The sequence below is a fragment of the Cucurbita pepo genome, chromosome LG09 (genome assembly GCF_002806865.2).
Source record: "Cucurbita pepo subsp. pepo cultivar mu-cu-16 chromosome LG09, ASM280686v2, whole genome shotgun sequence".
NCBI lineage: Eukaryota > Viridiplantae > Streptophyta > Magnoliopsida > Cucurbitales > Cucurbitaceae > Cucurbita > Cucurbita pepo.
In genome coordinates this window covers 341820-361173 of record NC_036646.1, presented here as the reverse complement: position 1 = coordinate 361173, position 19354 = coordinate 341820, and the positions used below count along the sequence as shown (strand labels likewise).

At 38.0% G+C, this 19354-nt stretch overlaps 4 protein-coding genes and 1 non-coding gene across 6 annotated transcripts; 2 read left to right on the top strand and 3 right to left on the bottom strand.

Moving 5' to 3' along the window:
- Positions 1-319: 319 nt before the first annotated feature.
- On the top strand, positions 320-2600 carry LOC111802390 (probable NADH dehydrogenase [ubiquinone] 1 alpha subcomplex subunit 5, mitochondrial). Its single transcript, XM_023686736.1, has 2 exons — positions 320-733; positions 2119-2600. The coding sequence occupies exons 1-2, from the start codon at positions 421-423 to the stop codon at positions 2313-2315; spliced, it is 510 nt and encodes a 169-aa protein (XP_023542504.1). The 5' UTR covers positions 320-420; the 3' UTR covers positions 2316-2600.
- A 290-nt stretch (positions 2601-2890) lies between these two features.
- Positions 2891-5572, bottom strand: LOC111802389 (pentatricopeptide repeat-containing protein At5g52850, chloroplastic). Its single transcript, XM_023686735.1, has one exon. The coding sequence runs from the start codon at positions 5559-5561 to the stop codon at positions 2928-2930; it is 2634 nt and encodes an 877-aa protein (XP_023542503.1). The 5' UTR covers positions 5562-5572; the 3' UTR covers positions 2891-2927.
- Positions 5573-6047: 475 nt separating this feature from the next.
- On the top strand, positions 6048-9354 carry LOC111801544 (protein SGT1 homolog). The gene is made up of 10 exons (XM_023685572.1): positions 6048-6321; positions 6630-6699; positions 6871-6995; positions 7183-7312; positions 7506-7602; positions 7686-7751; positions 8041-8176; positions 8676-8758; positions 8850-8954; positions 9045-9354. Exons 1-10 carry the CDS (start codon positions 6162-6164, stop codon positions 9150-9152), a joined length of 1080 nt encoding a protein of 359 aa, XP_023541340.1. The 5' UTR covers positions 6048-6161; the 3' UTR covers positions 9153-9354.
- A 57-nt stretch (positions 9355-9411) lies between these two features.
- LOC111801542 (ABC transporter G family member 8-like) lies at positions 9412-15990 on the bottom strand. Of its 2 annotated transcripts, none has more exons than XM_023685569.1 (3): positions 15795-15990; positions 10239-11200; positions 9412-10171 (listed from the first exon to the last, which is right to left on the bottom strand). In XM_023685569.1, exons 1-3 carry the CDS (start codon positions 15884-15886, stop codon positions 9444-9446), a joined length of 1782 nt encoding a protein of 593 aa, XP_023541337.1. In that variant the 5' UTR covers positions 15887-15990; the 3' UTR covers positions 9412-9443. The 2 variants fall into 2 exon arrangements, with proteins under 2 accessions (XP_023541337.1, XP_023541336.1); XM_023685568.1 differs by having other exon boundaries at positions 10239-11205; positions 15800-15990.
- LOC111802784 lies at positions 14951-15086 on the bottom strand. Its single transcript, XR_002816318.1, has one exon. It is a non-coding gene; the product is annotated as a small nucleolar RNA Z247 (small nucleolar RNA).
- Positions 15991-19354: the final 3364 nt, after the last annotated feature.

Sequence of the window (19354 nt, the reverse complement as noted above, 5' to 3'; positions counted from 1 at the left end):
TAGCCATTTAAACTTTCTGTCGACAACCAAAAAAACACCCTTAAACTAAAAAATTTGGTCAAAAAAGTTAAAATTTGGTATTATATTTATATAGTATGATAAAATTTCATAAATAATAAAATTTTATCAAATAATAAAATTTATTTATGAAATTTTATCCAACCATTATAATTTTTTATTGATGTAAAAATAAAAAATAAAAAAAATATATAAATTTTTGGTCATGGGCTTCAAGGCCCGTTAAGAGTAAATAAGAGTCTTTGTCCATAAACATGGGCTTCTTGCATGGCTTCAAAGCCCAATAAGAGCCATCCCATTCCAATCTCAACGGGGAGAAAAAGGCCCCTTCGTTCTCCCAAAGCGCCTAGCTCGCCACGATTCACAGAGTGGTCCACAGAGAGACATAGGAGTTTTCCGACGATGTTTCTGCGAGTGATCGGACGGCCATTATTGGCCAAGGTGAAGCAGACGACGGGGATCGTCGGTCTGGATGTTGTCCCAAACGCCCGAGAGGTCTTGATCGGTCTTTACGGTAAAACCCTACAGGAGATCCAGGCCGTTCCCGAGGACGAAGGATACCGCAAGGCAGTCGAGAGCTTCACGCGCCACCGCTTGAAGGTCTGCCAGGAGGAGGAGGACTGGGAGCAAATCGAGAAGCGGCTTGGCTGTGGTCAGGTCGAGGAGCTCATTGAGGAAGCTCAGGACGAGCTCAAGCTCATTGCTAAAATGATCGGTATGTATATAATTTTCTGCAACCAAAGTTCTATTTTTTTACATATTTGTGAAATTTTGATGACAGTCTATTTCCGTTTCATTTCCTTGTCCTATCTGTTTCGTTATGGGAAGGGAATGTATGAATTGGGGATGGAAAATGGCAGGATTTTCGAGTTATGTGATATTTCTATAATTGCATTGCGTGGAAATGATGGAAACCGAACCTTTCGTACTCAAATTATGAGTTTGGCATCGGTAATGAGACCTTGGAGGCATGTTTTAAATACAAAGGATCCGTATATAAGAGAAAGATTATGGGTATATGAAATCTTTTTGGGTAGACGAAAAGCAAAGTTGTTGTTAGTATTTATGCTCAAAGTGGACGATATCATGTCATTGTGGAGATAGATAGAGGTCGTATGATCCCAAATAGCTGGTATTAGAGTCATGTCCCTAACTTAGCCGTGTTAGTAAAATCCTTGAGTTCCAATGTAGATGTAGTTAGTCATGAATCCGTGGTTGAGCTTTTGGATAGGTAGTGTGTGCTGTGAGGAGTAAACCTATTAAAAAGAGTAAACCTAAATAAAAAGTAATATGTAAAAGTGTAGTTTGAAGGTACGACTGTGTGAGGGGAGACTCGAGATGGTACTTTGTTCTAGAGGAGGATTGTATGCGTGGACTAGATAAGTGTTTATGCTCAAAGTGGACAATAACATACCATTATGGGGAAGATCATTGAAAATACAAACAAAGTCCCACATTGACCATATAAAGAAAAAGTCATAGGTAGATGAGTGAGGAAAACCATCTCGTTGGTAGAGGCGTTTGAGAAGAAAACAAAACAAAGCCATAAAGGTTTATGCCAAAAGTGGACAGTATCATAGTATTGTGGAGACAGGTCGTTGAATGTCGAATAATGGCATTTGCATCTTGTTGTACTGACAAAACTGTGTTAACACCTATGAATTAGATTGTTGTTATCCTTCTGACATTGTTAGCTTCTTCTTACCTCGTTGAATGATGCGCCTCATGGCCTAATAGCAATCCCTGATTTCGTTGAATGATGCTGAAATTGCATATGTGAAGCAATATGCCCGACTTCTCTGGTCTTAGCTGCATTGCATTGGCACACACTCATTATTTCATAGATGGAACCAATATTTAAAATGTCAATGTCCACGAAAACGTCAAGATCTCAATTTTATGAAAAATTCAATGAAAATACCGAGAAAATGCGAGCTTCCCCTTTGCCCTATAGAAATGGATGGAAATGCCTACTACTAATTCCCATTCAATAGGTTCACAGTCAGGGGCTGAAAACCAGTGTCAATGAATATTTATTTAGAACCGGTCATCACAATCTGTTTGTAGCTTTGTTAGTGATAAGTTATTTGAAATATGCAGAGTGGGATCCGTGGGGTGTTCCTGATGACTACGAATGTGAAGTGATAGAGAATGATGCGCCAGTACCCAAGCATGTTCCTCTGCACCGACCAGGCCCTCTCCCTGAGGAGTTTTACAAAACGCTGGAGGCCATTAGCAGTGGTGGTAGTGCACAGAAAGTAGAGACGGCCGACAAAGCGTCTCAGGTGACAGAATGATCCTTCTTCCTTCACCATTTGGAGATTTCAAGTTTCAGAATCGAAAGCTGTTATTTATCCAATTATGTTTGTTCTTCAATAGGAATGATTGTTCGCAAAGTCGTGTACTTCAATAATAATCTTTACTCGACTCTGGAATGACGTAAATTTACCATTTCTTTTGTCTTGTTTAAATTTTACTGTGCACACCAGCCCAGTCACTTATGGACTGGTTTTGAGAATCAGCAATTTTAATCTTTTATTCCATAGATTGGAGAATAATTACTAAATTTTTGGATTTGTGTCTGATTGGTCTATGAACTTTGATGGATGTATCTTTTTGGTCTCGGACTTGTAAGACAATAAATTGAAGATTCAAGAACTTATTAGACACGAATTTGAAGCTTATGATTTTTAGCTATAAAGTTCAATTTTATATATAATTGATGTTCGTGGATTTATTAGACATAAAATTGAAATAAAATATTTTTAAAGCCAAAGCTTAAGGATTTTTTTTTTTTTTTTTTTTTTTTTTAATTTAGAATTTTCATAAAGAAAGATTTTGAGAATCAAAATCAATGAAGATGAATTATGGGCAACCGCAAAGCTCCAAATATGGTAGCAGGTTCATGATCATGGGTAGTGCTTGCAAGAGCAGCTTCCATTTTTTAACACATGGAGTCTGCTCCCATCTCTCACAACAATTTCTCTCTCTACAACCTTTGTTGCAAGCAATATGAAGTCATGACATTCTCTGCAAATGCTTATGTTCTTCATTATACGTACAACACCTTTTGGAGGCATACTGACGAGACCAAATGCAAGAGCTAATTTTTCACTATGATGACATGAATCTTCATCGTCATGATACAAAAAGCCCCTACTCTTGAACTCAGCTCTCAGAAATTCTAACTTTTCTTCCATATCATTGATCTCAGGGTGTGATCTATCTCCTGTGATGAAGACATGAATCTTACCGCTTAATTCTACCCAGCTCTGGCTAGGACTCTTTCTCATTCCACGATCTCGCATTAGCTTACGAGTTTTCGTGCTTAAATCGGGTCGGTCGAGCTCATCGTACAAGCTGGCCAGTAACAAATAGAAAGATGAATCATATGGGTCAAGTTGAAGTCCTCTTCTTGCCACATCTTCTCCAAGCAGCACGTTCCTATGCAATTTGCAGGCGCTTAACAATGTCCTGTAGATCTTGGCATCTGCCTCAAATGGCATGGATTCCACAATTTCCATTGCCTTCTCTAGCTGCCCAGCGCGGCCATGGAGATCAATGACACAAACATAATGATCCAATGCCGGTTCTATATTGTGAGTTTCTCTCATAGTTTGGAAATAATGCATGCCAAAATCAACCAAACCACCTTGACTGCAAGCTGAAAGTACTGATAGCAATGTGATAGAATCAGGCTTCAAACCAGCTAACCTCATGTTATCGAAGGCAGAGAGCGCGGCGGAGATATGCCCGTTGAGTGCTAATATAGATATCAATCCATTACAAGAAACAACGTCGGGCTCTGTTATTTCTTCAAAAGCTTTGCAGGCATCCTTCAAGCATCCAACCTTGCCATAAAAGTCCACCAAACTATTTTTAACTGAACGCGTATTGTCTAAGCCATATCTCAAAGAATAGCAGTGAAGTTGTTTCCCAGTTTCAATTGTGCCTACCCCAGTTGCTGCAGATACCAAGCTTGCCAAGCTAATTTCATCCATCTTGACATTGTCAGCACGCATGGAATCAATGGTTTTTAGTGCCATTTCATGATCACCCATTTGATTCAATCTCGTGGCTAAGCTAGTATAAGTGATGGGATCCCGATGCTTCATAGTCCTAATCACTCGCCGAGCATCATCCACCATCTTGGATCGAGCATACGCATCCACAAGAGCGTTCCCGACAACGATATCGTGGTAAGCCATCGATTTTAGTATATATCCATGGAACATGGATATTTGATTTTTGCAGGCGCCAAGAATGCTAGAAAGAGTGAAGGAATTCGGCTGCACTCCGGCTGCTTGCATATCTAGAAAATATCTATAACAATCTTGTTCAAAACCATGCTCAGCAAGACCAGATATTAAAGAAGTCCAACAAATAACACTTGGGGTAGCTATCGACCCGAACACTCTCAAGGCATCATCTATCAAGTCAGATTTCATGTACATATTAATTAGTGCACTCCCAGCACAAACATCAGCCTCCAAACCAGCCAAGATTACCTGCAAGTGGATTTGCTTGCCTAATTCAAGTGATGGTAGCAATGTGCAGGCACTTAAAGCACTGGAATATGTGAAACTGTGGGGTGGAATCCCAGACATCCTCATCTCTTGAAATGCGGCAATAGCCTCCTTGACCTTCGAATTTTGACTGAAGCAGGAGATAATAGATGTCCACAAAAACACATCTTTTTCAGGTGTTTGATTTGCTACCTTCATAGCATATTCTAACTCTTGGTATCCAGAGTACATATCGACGAGGGCCGTCTTTAGAACGACATTCAGATTGACTCCCAATGATATCAAATGACTATGGAGTAACTTCCCATATTTCAAACCCATAAAACTCGTCGTTGCTAAAAGTTTGGTAAAGGTGAACTCATTAGGAGCCACCCCAGACTCTAACATGGTGATGTATAATTGGAGAGCCTCAGCCCATTTCTGTGCTTGCACTAACGAAGAAATCATCGTCGTCCAAGTAACGGTATCGGCATCATCCATGTTCCTAAAAGTTTCATAAGCTTCCTCAGTACAATCACACTTTGCATACAAATCAATCAAGGTGCAGCCCAGAACTGGCTTTGACTCAAAGCCACCCTTGATGGCATAGCCATGGACGCAACCTCCAAGCTTCAACTCTCTAGTTTCGGAGCACGATCGGATCAAAGTCGAAAGCGTGAACTCATTTGGAGAATTACCCAATGTTGTCATCAGATCAAACAATTCAAAAGCATCATTGTAGTTTCCGTGCCTAACATAAGCAGCCTGCATTGTAGTCCAGGACACCACATCTCTGTCAGGCATTTCATCGAACAGGTTACGTGCTTGTTTGATTCCAAAGCGTTTTGCGTAAAGAGATAGCAAATTATTGCTGAGATACAAATTACCAAGAAGACCGAGCTTGATAATCGGGCTATGAACACAGACGCCCTCTTTTAAGGATTTGGAATTGCAGATTGAAATGAGCTGAGAGCAGCCTTCTTCCAGACGGTAGAGTTCATTTATATTGACAAACTTGGGTACTGTTCTACATAGCATGTTTTCTCCTGCAAGCCTTTGTTGTAGTTGGACTAGTATGTATGTATATGTATATATATTAATATTAAATTTAAATTTAGTTGAAATTACAAACTAAGTAATTTTAAAATCTGATAAAAAAAAATTAACAATTAAAATAAACTAAATTTAAAATTTATTTCTTGTTATATTTTTGTTACTAATTTTTCAAATATTTTAAGATTGCAATGAAGGATAAAATTTTGTCATCAAAATAAAACAATTTAATTTTTGTTATATTATTATTAATAAAAGATGATATCAATAGCTAATAATTAATTCTACTTAATATTTTGATAGAAATTATTAATACAATAATAATAAATCAAGATAATTTTAAATGTTTTTAAAAGATTAATTTTTTTTGGATGTTACTGAAAGAAATATGGATATTTAAGGGTTATGTAATTTTATTTAGCTTTTAATTTTAATATGCCATTTCACCTTAAAGGCCTTACATCAGTTATCAAGACTTCCAAGTCAATCAAGTTCTTTAACAAATCACGATCTTTCCCCTTCCCTCCCTTCCCCTCCCTTCCAGAACCCTCTTTCATTTTTCCGACGCTTTCAAGTTCTTCTTTCATGGCGTCCGATCTCGAAGCCAGGGCTAAGGAGGCGTTTATCGATGACCATTTCGAACTTTCCGTCGAGCTCTACACTCAGGCCATCGCTCTTAGTCCCAAGAAAGCCGAGCTTTACATTGACCGCGCTCAGGCCAACATCAAACTCGGCCATTACACTGGTATTTTTTTTATCTGTCTCTCGGATTTCATGTTTCCTTCTGATGTTTCTTACTAGGAAATCGTTCTTCGAAATGATTCTGTAAAGATTCGAATTGGACAAAGGAGAGTCTTTGATTTATTGTGATTTTACTGAATACTTTACTTGGACGCCAATTTTCTGCTTTTCTAAGAAGCAAATGTTAAAAGCATAGTAGATTTGAGATTCTTTAGAAGAGTCGGTTCATTAATTAGGTGAGTTTTCTCTGCTTAATTTTAGTGTAGATGATAATTATCTAGAGTTTTTTGTGATTCGAGCTTATGCATGCAGAGGCTGTCGCTGATGCTAACAAAGCAATTGAACTTGACCCTTCAAATTCAAAAGCATACTTGCGCAAAGGGTAAGCATTATGCTTACTTGTGTAGCTTCTGATGTTCTATTCCATTCTTTAGAGTCAAGATTCTTATGTTTTTCAGGGTTGCAACTTGGCGTGACATTCATATTGATTCTTTAAATTCTGCTTATTTAGGCATTAAGCTTTGTATTCCTCTTGTGTCTGTCTTTGGTTCAGCACTGCGTGTCTGAAGCTCGAGGAATATCAAACAGCGAAGGTTGCCTTGGAGACAGGTTCTGCTATGGCCTCAGGAGATTCAAGATTCTCAAGTTTAATAAAAGAATGTGAAAAACTCATTGCCGGTATGTGCTGCTTGATAATTTACCGGTTTAAATTTGTTGATAACTTACAATGAGGATGATGGATCTTCTTTGCTGAGTTTGGTTATGTCTGAACATGGTTCTTTTGTTCATAGTTGACATCAATGACTTATTTGGAAAGAGCATTTACATTTTTTCCAATTCATGGATGCCCACATCTTCATAACAGAGGAAATGGGCGATCTTCCGCAGGAATCTGTTGAAGAAACTGTTCAGGAACCTGTTTTACCAACAAATAATGTTGTACATGTGAGTGATCAATTGCATCAGGCAACAGTTGAAGCCAAACCGAAATTCAGGTTGCTGCTTTTTGTCTGTTCTTGTAGGAGTAGTAAATATTTTCTCTCAATTTTTTGCACTCCTTTTCTTCTTGGTCGTCCTCTCAGCTTGAGTTGCATTAATTCTTTTGGCACTTAGGTTATTAGGTATTTCATTATAAGGATGTATCATGGTGTAGATGATAACCATAGTTTCTTCCAAATACACGTGCAGGCACGAATTTTATCAGAAGCCAGAAGAAGTGGTCGTGACCATATTTGCAAAGGGCATACCAGCTGAAAATGTTGCTGTTGAATTTGGTGAACAAATTGTACGGACTGCACTTGAATGTTAATTTGTTTTTAATATGATTCAATGAAAAAGTTAATTGAAAATTTAATGGCTTGTTTGCAGTTGAGTGTTACTATCAATCTTCCTGGTGAAGATACATATCGTTTCCAGACTCGTTTATTTGGGAAGGTATTGCCAGACTTTTTTTTTTTAACTTAATTGTTTAAGGGACAAATGCGGTGTTTTATTTGATACCCAAAACAAAATGGAATGTTTTAAATGTTGAAAATTAGTATCTTTGATTATGTCCTCCTCACTCTTGTTTTCTTTCTTCCTGTTGCAATGGATCCACTTCCTTGCGGTTTTTATTTTTTCTTATTTGAGCATTTGTTTCCTCTGGTAACATGGAAATTACGCTTATTTATGCATCTGATTTTGTTTAGAATTCTTATGTTTTGTGTTTGGCTTTCCAAAACAGATAATACGCGAGAAGTGCAAATTTTTGGTTTTATCTACGAAAATTGAAATTCGTCTAGCAAAGGCTGAGCTAATAACCTGGACGAGTCTTGAATTCAAAAAGGATAATAGAATTACCCAGAGCATTAGTGTCCCCGGTAGGTGAATCTGTTCTTTGTACACTCTTCATTCAACAGCTCCTAAGGTCTACACTGTATTACTAGCATGGGCTGATCATGATCTATTCTCTTCATTCAATGCTTAAGATGCTTGAATTTAACATCCAAAAATTTGAGCAAAAATTTGTGATCTGTTTTACGTGCCGCTGCATATTGGCTGTCAAATGGGTTTGCAGACTGTTTTTGCACGGTGTAGCTTTTATATATGCCTAAATTGTGTGGTCTTGGTTGCATTATTTATGTTGCACTAAGCTCCTCATGCCCTTGTTGAACTAATAGCATATGATTAGTCACTTGAATCAAACGGTTTATATCGTAATCGTGTCTGGAGCTATGTATATCCTATATTAATGATGGCGTTTCATTTATGAGAAACATAATGGAATTTTTTTACTCCAACAAGTAACATAATCAAGCTTGTTTTGCGTCTCCCCTGTTTTCTGCTTCTGAGCTTGATGAAGACTTGTGATTTCTGTAGCTAGTGGATCTCAGAGGCCTTCTTACCCCTCCTCTAAGCCCAAAAGAGATTGGGATAAAATTGAAGCTGAAGTGAAAAAGGAGGTCTGCTTGAAAGAATGGTCTTTTCTTTTCTTATTATTCTTTGGGGGAAGTGTGTGTGACCTTACTACTACTATTCGCTTTTCTATTGTAGGAGAAAGACGAAAAACTAGACGGGGATGCAGCTTTGAACAAGTTTTTCCGAGACATATACAAGGACGCCGACGAGGATACGAGAAGGGCCATGCAAAAATCATTTGTAAGGCTTCCTTCTAAGTACTTTGACATGTTTAATCATCCTCTTTTGAGAATTATTGATTGAATTGGTTGATTTGCTTGGGTGTTTAAGGTGGAGTCGAATGGCACGGTCCTGTCCACGAACTGGAAGGAGGTCGGGACGAAGAAGGTGGAAGGTAGCCCTCCAGATGGTATGGAGTTGAAGAAATGGGAGATCTGATGAAAAGAGAGAGCATAATATTTCCCATTGGTTTGTTGATGATGCTTAATGATTTCTTATCAGTTTGCAGTTTTGGTTTTGTCTACGATGATTTCTGTAAAACCAACAACCAAGTGTTCGCTTATTTTCTTGCGTTTGCAACTCTTATGTTTGTATTCAGAAATTGATTGAGAAATGCCTCCATTACATCTAATTATTTTTAGTGACTACCAAAATATAGAATAATGGAATGGGCTTTGATTTGGGCCTTACTTTGGGCCTCTAAATAGAGACTTTTGCTAAACATTGAAATCATTTGTTAGACCTGGAAACCCTTCTAATCAAAACAACCAAACAAAGAAGACGATAGAACACAACAAACCCCACCAAAGCATAAACATTCCTCCACCGCTGCGTCTCGTCCAGCCCTCTCTTCTCCAACACATCTCCCCCCGTAACCAAACACTCCTCCCGCTCCTCCAACCAAACAAAGCACCGAGAGACCAGACACGTGTACTCGTTTATCAGCAGCGCGTCCAGCGCGTACTTGTACATGGACAACAAGTGCATGAACACCCACATCCTGGGCATGCTCTCCTCAGAAATGAAGTACCCGCTGAAGAGGAAAAACCCGGCCAGCAGAACCGTCACCAGCGACGAGCCGGCGATGAAGTTCGGAGCCAGGGAGCTGAGGAAGAGCACGAATGAGTTGCCCATCAGAATGATGACCCAGACGACGAGGACGAAGTATGCGAAGGCTTGCCACGTGGCGCACAGCCCCACCAGGAAGTAGACGGAGACGGAGTAGATCACGGCGATGGCGAGGAGGTAGGGGAGGAACACGAGGGTGTTGGCGATTATGTAGGAGGAGAGCCGGTAGACGCCGCCGGAGGTTTCGCGGAGGAGGATGGGGCGTTCGTTCAGGAAGATTGGGAGTGCTTCGGTGGTGGATGAGAGCAGGAATGTTAGTGTGAACGCGAATAGACCGAATCTTTTCTCTATGCCTGCCTTATCCATTCCGATGTTTATGTAAATTGTCCCTGTTCATCATTGTTATTAGTATTTTATTCTTTTTAGAACTGAATTATAAAACGTGAAATTAATTACCTAAAACAATTCCAACAATGAGGGCCTCCAAAGTGTTGGTAAAAAGCAGCTGCCTCGTCCTGAAAATGATGACCCAAAATCTCCAATGGAGGGTGAAGATTTCATGTAATCTGGAGCTCCTGTATTTGATTTGATCATCTTCATCGTTGGAGCGCGCGACAATGGCGGAATCAGAGGAAGGAATCGAACTAGAATTAGAAGAAGGGGTAAGCTGGTTCAGAATTTCCATGGCGAATTCCAATGGATTAAGCTGCGGAGGAATTGAAAATTCCTTCGAAACCAAAAAACTCTCAAGAGTCGAAAGAGTCCCATGATGAATCACACACCCTTTACAGAGCAAAAGAATCCTATCAATGGCCGACAAAATCCGGAAGCTCGGCTGGTGAATCGAAAGCACCACCGTCCGATAACGGGCCAAACAGATGGATTTAAGGGTCGATATTACATTGAAGGCGGAGGCGCTGTCGAGGCCGGAGGTGGGTTCGTCGAGGAGTAAAACGGCGGGGTCGTGGAGGAGGCTGAGGCCGATTGAGACGCGCCGTCGTTCGCCGCCGGAGAGGCCGGAGATAAGGCGGGTGTTGGCGACGTGGGTGAGGCGGAGGTCGGCGAGAAGGGAGTCGACAGTGGCCTGGATTTGGGATTTACTAGGGAGGAGAAGGCGGGCGGCGAAGGCGAATGTTTCGGAGACGGTTAAGAGAGGGAGACAGGCGTCGTGTTGAGGAACGTAGGTGGAGAGTTTGCGGAAAGTGGAAAGGTTCAGAGTGGAGGAGTTGAGAAGAACGGCGCCATGAGTCGGGGTGGTTCGAGCGGCGAGGATATCAAGAAGGGTGGATTTTCCGGCGCCGCTTGGGCCGACAATGGCGAGAATTTGAGAAGGATGCGCTGTGAATGAGATGTCTCGGAGAATGTAGGTGGGTTCAGCGGCGGTACAGGATTTGAGCCAATTGTACGGCGAGGCCGTGGTGGCTATCAAGTTTATGCAAAACTGTGCCTCACACTATTGAGGACATATTCTATTTATATTGGCAAAAGATTAACTAATAGATCCGATTTCATAGGAAACTAACGAAGTAAGCCTATCTTTATGGCATGACTAACTTCAAGCTATTCTAATGGATTGACCAATTCTAACAGTGGCCTTCAATCCCAACAAGTCTTGTACATGTTGAGATTGTTACAATGTGTAGTAAAAGGAGTTTTAGACAGTGGTTTTGTCAGGATATCAGCTACTTGATCACTTGATGAAATGAACCGAACTTCCATTGCTTTACGTGCTACTTGTTCTCGAACAAAATGAAAATCAACTTCAATATGTTTCGTTCTAGCATGAAATACTGGATTTGAAGTTAAATATGTAGCTCCGAGGTTGTCACACCAGAGGCGAGGAGCCTTTGATTGATACACGCCCAGTTCCTTCAGTAATGACTTGATCCAAATCATTTCTGCAGTAAGATTCGCAATGGCCTTGTATTCTGCTTCGGTGCTTGATCTTGACACTGTAGCCTGTTTTCTGGAACTCCATGAGATTAGATTTGCTCCAAGAAATACAGCAAAGCCGCTAGTTGAACGTCGATCATCGGGACAACCAGCCCAATCAGCATCAGAAAACCCCGACAACATCATGGTTGATTTCTGAATTTTCACTCCTAATGCTAGTGTGCCTTTAACATAACGAAGAATTCTCTTCACAGCACCCCAATGAGCATCAGTAGGTGTATGAAGATATTGACACACTTTATTGACAGCAAATGCCAAATCAGGCCTAGTCATTGTCAAATATTGTAGTGCTCCCACTGTACTTCTGTATTTGAATTGTTCTTCAGCTGATAAGGGTATTCCTTGTTCTCTGAATAATTTTTCAGCAGAACCCATTGGTGTAGACATAGGTTTGCATTTTTCCATGTTTACTCTTTTCAACAAATCTAAGGCATATCGTCTCTGTGACAGTATGATACCATCTCGTGTTTTCTTGACTTCAATACCCAGAAAATACTCAAGACCACCCAAATCTTTTACTGCAAAATCTATTTTCAATTTCTGAATCAACCTTTCGGTTGCTTGATCAGAGGAGCTCACAATAATTATATCATCAACATAGATGAGCATATAGATAGTTATCTCTCTGTTTTTGAGAATAAAAAGAGATGAATCAGCTACTGAAGCCTTGAAGCCTAACTCAATAAGTTTTCCAGTCAACCTTGAATGCCAAGCTTTTGGGGCTTGTTTCAGGCCATAAAGGGCTTTCTTGAGCTTGCATATGTAATTCTTTGGTTTGGCTGAGTCTTGAAATCCTGGTGGTTGTCGCATGTACACTTCCTCTTTCAGAATTCCATGCAAAAATGCATTTTGGATATCAACTTGTCTCATATTCCAGCCCTTGGTTACTGCTAGCGAAAGAATGACCCTGATTGTTGACGGTTTGATCACAGGGCTAAAAGTATCAGTGTAATCAACACCAAATCTTTGCTTGAATCCTTTGGCAACTAATCTTGCTTTTAATCTTTCAACTGACCCATCTGCTTTTCTTTTCACTTTATACACCCATTTACTATCAATGAGATTTATTCCAGGTTTGGGTGGAACTAGATCCCAAGTGGCATTTCGTTTTAGCGCTGAGAGCTCATCATTCATTGCTCCTCTCCATCTTGGATGTTGCATGGCTTCCTGCAGGTTTCGAGGTTCAGTAGCAGTCTCTATGATCGGAGTTGTGATAGTTACAGCGCTTGCGAATTTTCTTGAGGTTTCTGAATATCTGATAGTTCCATCAGTGAATTGTTTAGCTTGTACAATGTTATTTCTCAACCTTGTTCGCATTGGATGTTGACTAGCTGCTTCAGTTGGTTGATCAGACACATGTTCATGAGTTTGGTTTTGAGCATTGATCGAACTGCTCTCAGCTTCATATTCTGCAATTTCCTCTGAACTTCTTGTATTATCTGCAGAAGATAAGCTGACACCAGACAAGTTGTCACTAGCAATATTATCAGTTTGACCATCATTCATATGGGAATTACTAACAACTGGTTCAATATCTGTAAGAGCATTTTCAGTGTAAAAACTAGCAAGTTTGGCTAAGGCTGGAAGTAGAACAGGATGATGTGGATTTGTGGTTTTGTTTGGTGGCTTAGATTCTTCAAAAGGAAAAATATTTTCATCGAAAACCACGTCTCTAGAGATGTAAATACGTCCTGTACTTCTATTTAAGCATTTATATCCCTTATGAGAAGAACTATAACCCAAGAATATACATCTAGTAGTTCTGAAACTCAGTTTCTTGTTGTTGTAAGGCCTTAAATTAGGCCAGCAAGCACAGCCAAACACCCTAAGCATGGAGTAGTCTGGACTTTTACCAAACAATTTATGAAGTGGTGTGTCTTGTTGTATGGTTCGGCTGGGCATTCTATTTATAAGAAAGCAAGCTGTGTTGAAAGCTTCATCCCAGTAGGATAGAGGCATGTTGGCTTGAGCGAGTAAAGCAAGGCCAGTTTCTACAATGTGTCTGTGTTTTCTTTCGACTAACCCATTCTGCTGGTGTGTGTGAGGACAGGAGATATGATGTTCAATGCCTGTGGATTTGAAATAATTGTGTAACCGATGGTATTCACCCCCCCAATCTGATTGGACGGAGCGAATTTTGGTATTTAGCATAGTTTCAACATGTTTTTGAAATTGAAGGAACACAGACTCAACATCAGATTTGCATCTCAGAAAGTAAATCCAAACATAACGACTAAAATCATCAACAAAGGAAACATAATATTTGGAATTATTTACTGACGCAATGGATGGACCCCATACATCAGTGTGAATTAATTGAAGGGGTGCTGTAGATACATGCTGAGAAGAACCAAATGGCAATTGATGTGCTTTCCCTAATTGACAAGCATTACAAATTGAGGAAGAGGGAATATTAGTATCTATAGCTAAATTATTATCTTGTAGAATTCTAATGGTAATTGGAGATGCAGGGTGCCCTAGCCTTCTGTGCCATTGTTCTTTCGAAAGTTTGGCTGTCAGCAAGGCTTGACTGAAATTATGCGGTAGAACGTATAGGCCATTCTTACATCTACCGTGGAGCAGGAGTTTCTTCGTGACTCGGTCCTTAACCAAAAAATAGTTTGGGTGAAATTCTACAACAGCATTATTATCAGATGCTAGTCTTTGTACTGAAATTAGGTGCTTATTGATTTTAGGAACATATAGGATATGTTTCAGAACAAGAGATGAACCAGAAATTAATGAATTCCCAATATGAGAGATAGACAAACCTGCGCCATTTGCAACCTGAATTTGGTCGGTGCCAGTGTAGCGTTCTCTGGTGGTAAGCCTCTCTAGGTCATTGGTGATATGATCTGTGGCTCCAGTGTCAACATACCAGTTTGTGTCACTAGTGTATCCACTTGTTGCCAAAGCTGCTTGTTTGAGATTATTTTCGGCTTGATATGCCTGATCAAATCTGTGCCAGCATTGCAAAGCATCGTGATTGGGCTTACCACAAATCTGACAGACAATGCCTGAGCTGCTTTGTGTCTTTGATGGTTGACGTCCAGGATTGTTCACAGTACGCCTTGATTGTCCATGACCACTATTTAACTGACGACTACGACCGCGACTACCTCGACCTCCATTGGCACCTCCACGAATGGATATCCTATTGACATTGTTAGCAGATGAAAGTTGCTCAAATGTACCCTTACGCAAGTGCCGCATCTCATAGCTCAGCATGTGAGCATACACGTCGCTGACAGTGTATACATCTGTTCTGGTTGTAATGCTTGTGACTAGAGGATCATAATCTGGACCAAGTCCTTGCAGCATGTAGGCGATGAGTTCTTCATCCTCTATTCGCTTGCCAATGGCAGCAAGTGTATCACCAAGATGTTTTACTTTACGAAAGTAGTCAGCAATTGTCATGTCCTTTTTCTGGATAGTAGAGAGTTCCATACGGATCTGCATTGCTCTTGCTCGAGATGTGGAAGCAAATTGTCGCTCCAGCGTAATCCAGGCTTCTCGTGCAGTGGTGATTCCAACCATCGTGCTGAGAACCTCCTCAGTGACTGATGAGTTGATGAGGCTGAGTACCAGCTGGTCCTGGGGGTACCAGACTGTGAACTCAGGGTTGATGATAATTTTGCGATTCCCTGTTTCTTCACTTGGTTCAACGGCGATCGTCTGGCTTGGTGCAGGCATGGATCCATCCACAAAACCAACAAGGTTTTGGCTACGCAAGTAGGGAAGGATTTGGGTAGACCACAGTAGATAATTTTCTTGTGTAAGCTTAACACTAATCACCTGACTGATCGACGGAGAAGACATTGTGTTGTTTGGGATTGACATGTCTAACAGCAGAGGCTATGGATCTCGTGGATCTTATTTCGGCTCTGATACCATATCAAGTTTATGCAAAACTGTGCCTCACACTATTGAGGACATATTCTATTTATATTGGCAAAAGATTAACTAATAGATCCGATTTCATAGGAAACTAACGAAGTAAGCCTATCTTTATGGCATGACTAACTTCAAGCTATTCTAATGGATTGACCAATTCTAACAGTGGCGGTGGTCGATTTTGCGTAGGATATGGATGACGTTGTTAATGTATAACTTCTCGACAGCGGTGGCGGCGGCGGTTGGTCTTCTTCCATTGGGAGGAGAGAATTTTCCGACGATGGGCGGAGAGAGAAATGTGAGAGTGAGAGATTTGGAGAAGGTGATATTTCAGTGTCTCAGTCTAATGCTGTTTGATCGATTTAAGAATATTTGGTACTCAAAAACAATATGAACATATTGATTAAATATTTTGTTTTTTTTTTTTAATTGTTCTATGATGTTATATGTACTAAATTCTACATTATTTTTAAACAATGGGTTGAATTTATAATTTAATATTATTTTATGCATTATATGTGTCTGAATAAAGTAATAACAATTAAGCACTTTTAAAATTAGAATTTAAAAATAAAAAATGAAATCCATTTGAGAATTGCGTAAAGAAAACTATAGTATATTTCTTAAAACAATAAAAATAAATAAATAAATAAATAAAAAGGAAAAAGAAAGTGAAAGTTATACATGGATTTTATTTTGTCGAGAGGCTAAATTCATTTTCGAAATTCAGTGAAATGACATTACGAGAAAGTGAAGGAAAATTGTGGCTCCCAAATTTTGCATGCTTTTTTTCCTTCATTTTTATTTATTTTATTATTCTTGTTTTTAATAAAGCCAGAAATAATTGTTGACACTTGGTAAATAAATGAAGTGGGGACAAATATCAGAGGGAGATATTAAATAAAAATAACTAAATAAATTTAAGATACATTAATTTATTAGATTTTTGTCCATTTAAATTTGATTAGCGGGTTGTCATTTGTGTGTCCGATCAATCTGACCAACTTAAAAATAGAGTTACCCTCCAATTTAATCTTACTGAAACAAATTTTAATTAAAAATATTTAATGTTTGTGATATGTAAATATATAATATTTAAACTTGTTGAGATCTTACGGTAAATAATTCAATTACTCAATCGAGATTAAGTTGAGTAACGATTCAACTAATTCAAAAAAAAAAAAAAAAAAGTTAGGAATGAAATGAAGGAAGCAAAGGAAAGGCCCCACTCATCCAACCAAAGCCTTGTTGAAGTTCAAAGTTCACGAGCTGACTGTAGCATCACAGATTACCATGTTGCTGTGTCTCTGCCCGTGACGCCTCCCTCTATGTAAAACTAGCGGCCGTCCCGTCCTCCTTCCAACTCAAAGACAAAACCTCTTCTACCTATTTTTGTTCTGATATGGTGATGGCGATAAATCTACATTACTATTTGGATATAAATCTTTAAATTTGTCTTCTAATACACAACCCACCAATTTTACAATTTTTTTTTCGTGCATCCAACCATGCAAAATTATTAGTTCCCTTCAGGAATTGACGAGCTCCAAAGAAACAAGAATCAAGCTTTCGAAGAAATGACCGTTTATATCTTATCTGAATTGCGCTAATAATTGGGTAAGTCAGATTTGGAAATAGAAAACAAAGTCTTTTTAAAACGCTAGTTAAAATGAAGAAAGAAATATTTATATTATAAAAATACTAACAAACTCATTACCAGTTAATTTTCCTCGAGCATATGGAAGAAGGTGGACGTGTACAGACTATTGTCATTAGAGCCTTTTTAAATTGTGTCAAAAGTTTGGGTAATCATGGGCCGAGAAAAGCCCAATTATATTAGCCTCTTCCCCCACTTTGTGAAAATGTCGCAAATTAATTCTATCAAAATTTAGTTTTTTATTTTTATTTTTTACCATTTATAAATATATTAGATTTTACAATAAATCACCTAAGGATACTTATTGCTTTTAAAAAAATAAGTGTAAAATGTGAAGAAGTAAAGATTTAAACCTCTGACATTTTGGACTATAATATATATCTTAATCAATTAAACTATGTTGAAGTTAATAATTATTTTAAACTTCATATATTATAATATAAACACGTGTTTAATTCAATGAAATTAGAGATCCAACGATGAATTAATTATATCCTAAACTATAATGTTGAAGAAGAGGAATAACCTACCCAACTTTGATCCCAACGTTCATTAAAATAAGTAAATAAATAAATAAATAAATAATTATGGGTTATAATTGGGCATTCATTTGGGCTAAAGACAAAGAATATATGAATGGAGACAAGGCAAATTCAAAACGTTCGGAGAAAAACATGGTGTTGGGTTCTCTCTAATTTGTCCTAATTTTTCTCTACGGATATTCATTGTATTGTGGGAATCCATGTCTTGAAAATTTCCAAATATTATTTCAATTCATTTTCTCTCTCTTTCTCATTCTAATTTATTACTGATTATAAAATTCCTTTTACAGTGATTCAGTGAACCAGATTTCATGGTCCCATCTCTTCTTCCAAATGCCGCAGTTATTTTTATTTTATTTTTACCCTTCCCACAAAGAGAGATTAAAAAAAGAGAATTTAATCATCCTTTTTATAAAAACAATGCAAGGTGGAGGTAGTTGAACTTGATTGGTTCCTTAGAAAATACCAAATTTATGGGGTTTTGTTCAAATATATGTACTTTTTTTTATTTAATAATTACTCATTCGAGAATTCAATCCTCAATTATTTTTAGAATTTTTAAAACATGGTAGATATTGTTGGAGGGAGTCCCAGATTAATTTAGACAATGATCATGTATTTATAATCAAAAAATACTCTCTGTAATGGTGTGAGGTCTTTTAGGGAAGCCCAAAACAAAACTACGAGAGCTTATGCTTCAGAGTGGAAAATATTACAATGGAGAGTCGTGTTCATCTAACTGATATTATTTATCTTGTAAAAAACTAAGAGAGTTAAAAGATTTGTAAAAAGAAAAAAAAAATTACTTTTTTTACCGCATTCAATTCAATCTCTTTAGAGCTCACACTAATTAAATCAAAGAAAGGATGCGAAGTGTTGAATTGAGAGAAAGAAGGCATTTTAATGCTTTTTCTTCACTTTGAACTAATTAGCTAAGCCTTTTGTTCAATTAAAGCATGCTTTTTATGTCCCAAACTAAAGTAAAATTCTCCATTCATGTTTCCAAAGTCAGAAAAAATAAAGCTTTTTTTAACAATAAATTTAAATATATATATANCTAACTATTTTTATTATTTTTTAATTTCATGATTTATTTCTGTATAATGAANAAAAATGAAATAAAATTGTCATATTAATTACAATTTAATTAAATTTAAAAGTCGATGATTTAAATCAAATAAAAATAGAATAGCAAAAATTAAATTTTGATTCTTTTCATAACTTATGGTATTCGCTAAAGTTGGTCAAAGGTCTGTGAAAGTTTCAAAACTTTACCTTTTAAAGAAGGGGAAGGAAAATGAAGAGTCCTACAGAAATAGAATAGCTGTCAATCTTTTAATAAAATATAAAGATTCCTCATAATTTGACCTAATTAATTATTTTTAATTTTGCAGAAAAGTCCAAAACATTATCCATTTTATTTACTTTATTTACTTTTATTTTTAGCACTATTATTATTAAGTATATTGTAATAAGAGTTGAACTAAGCTCCATTAATATTTTTGATATTTAAAAATAGAAAATGA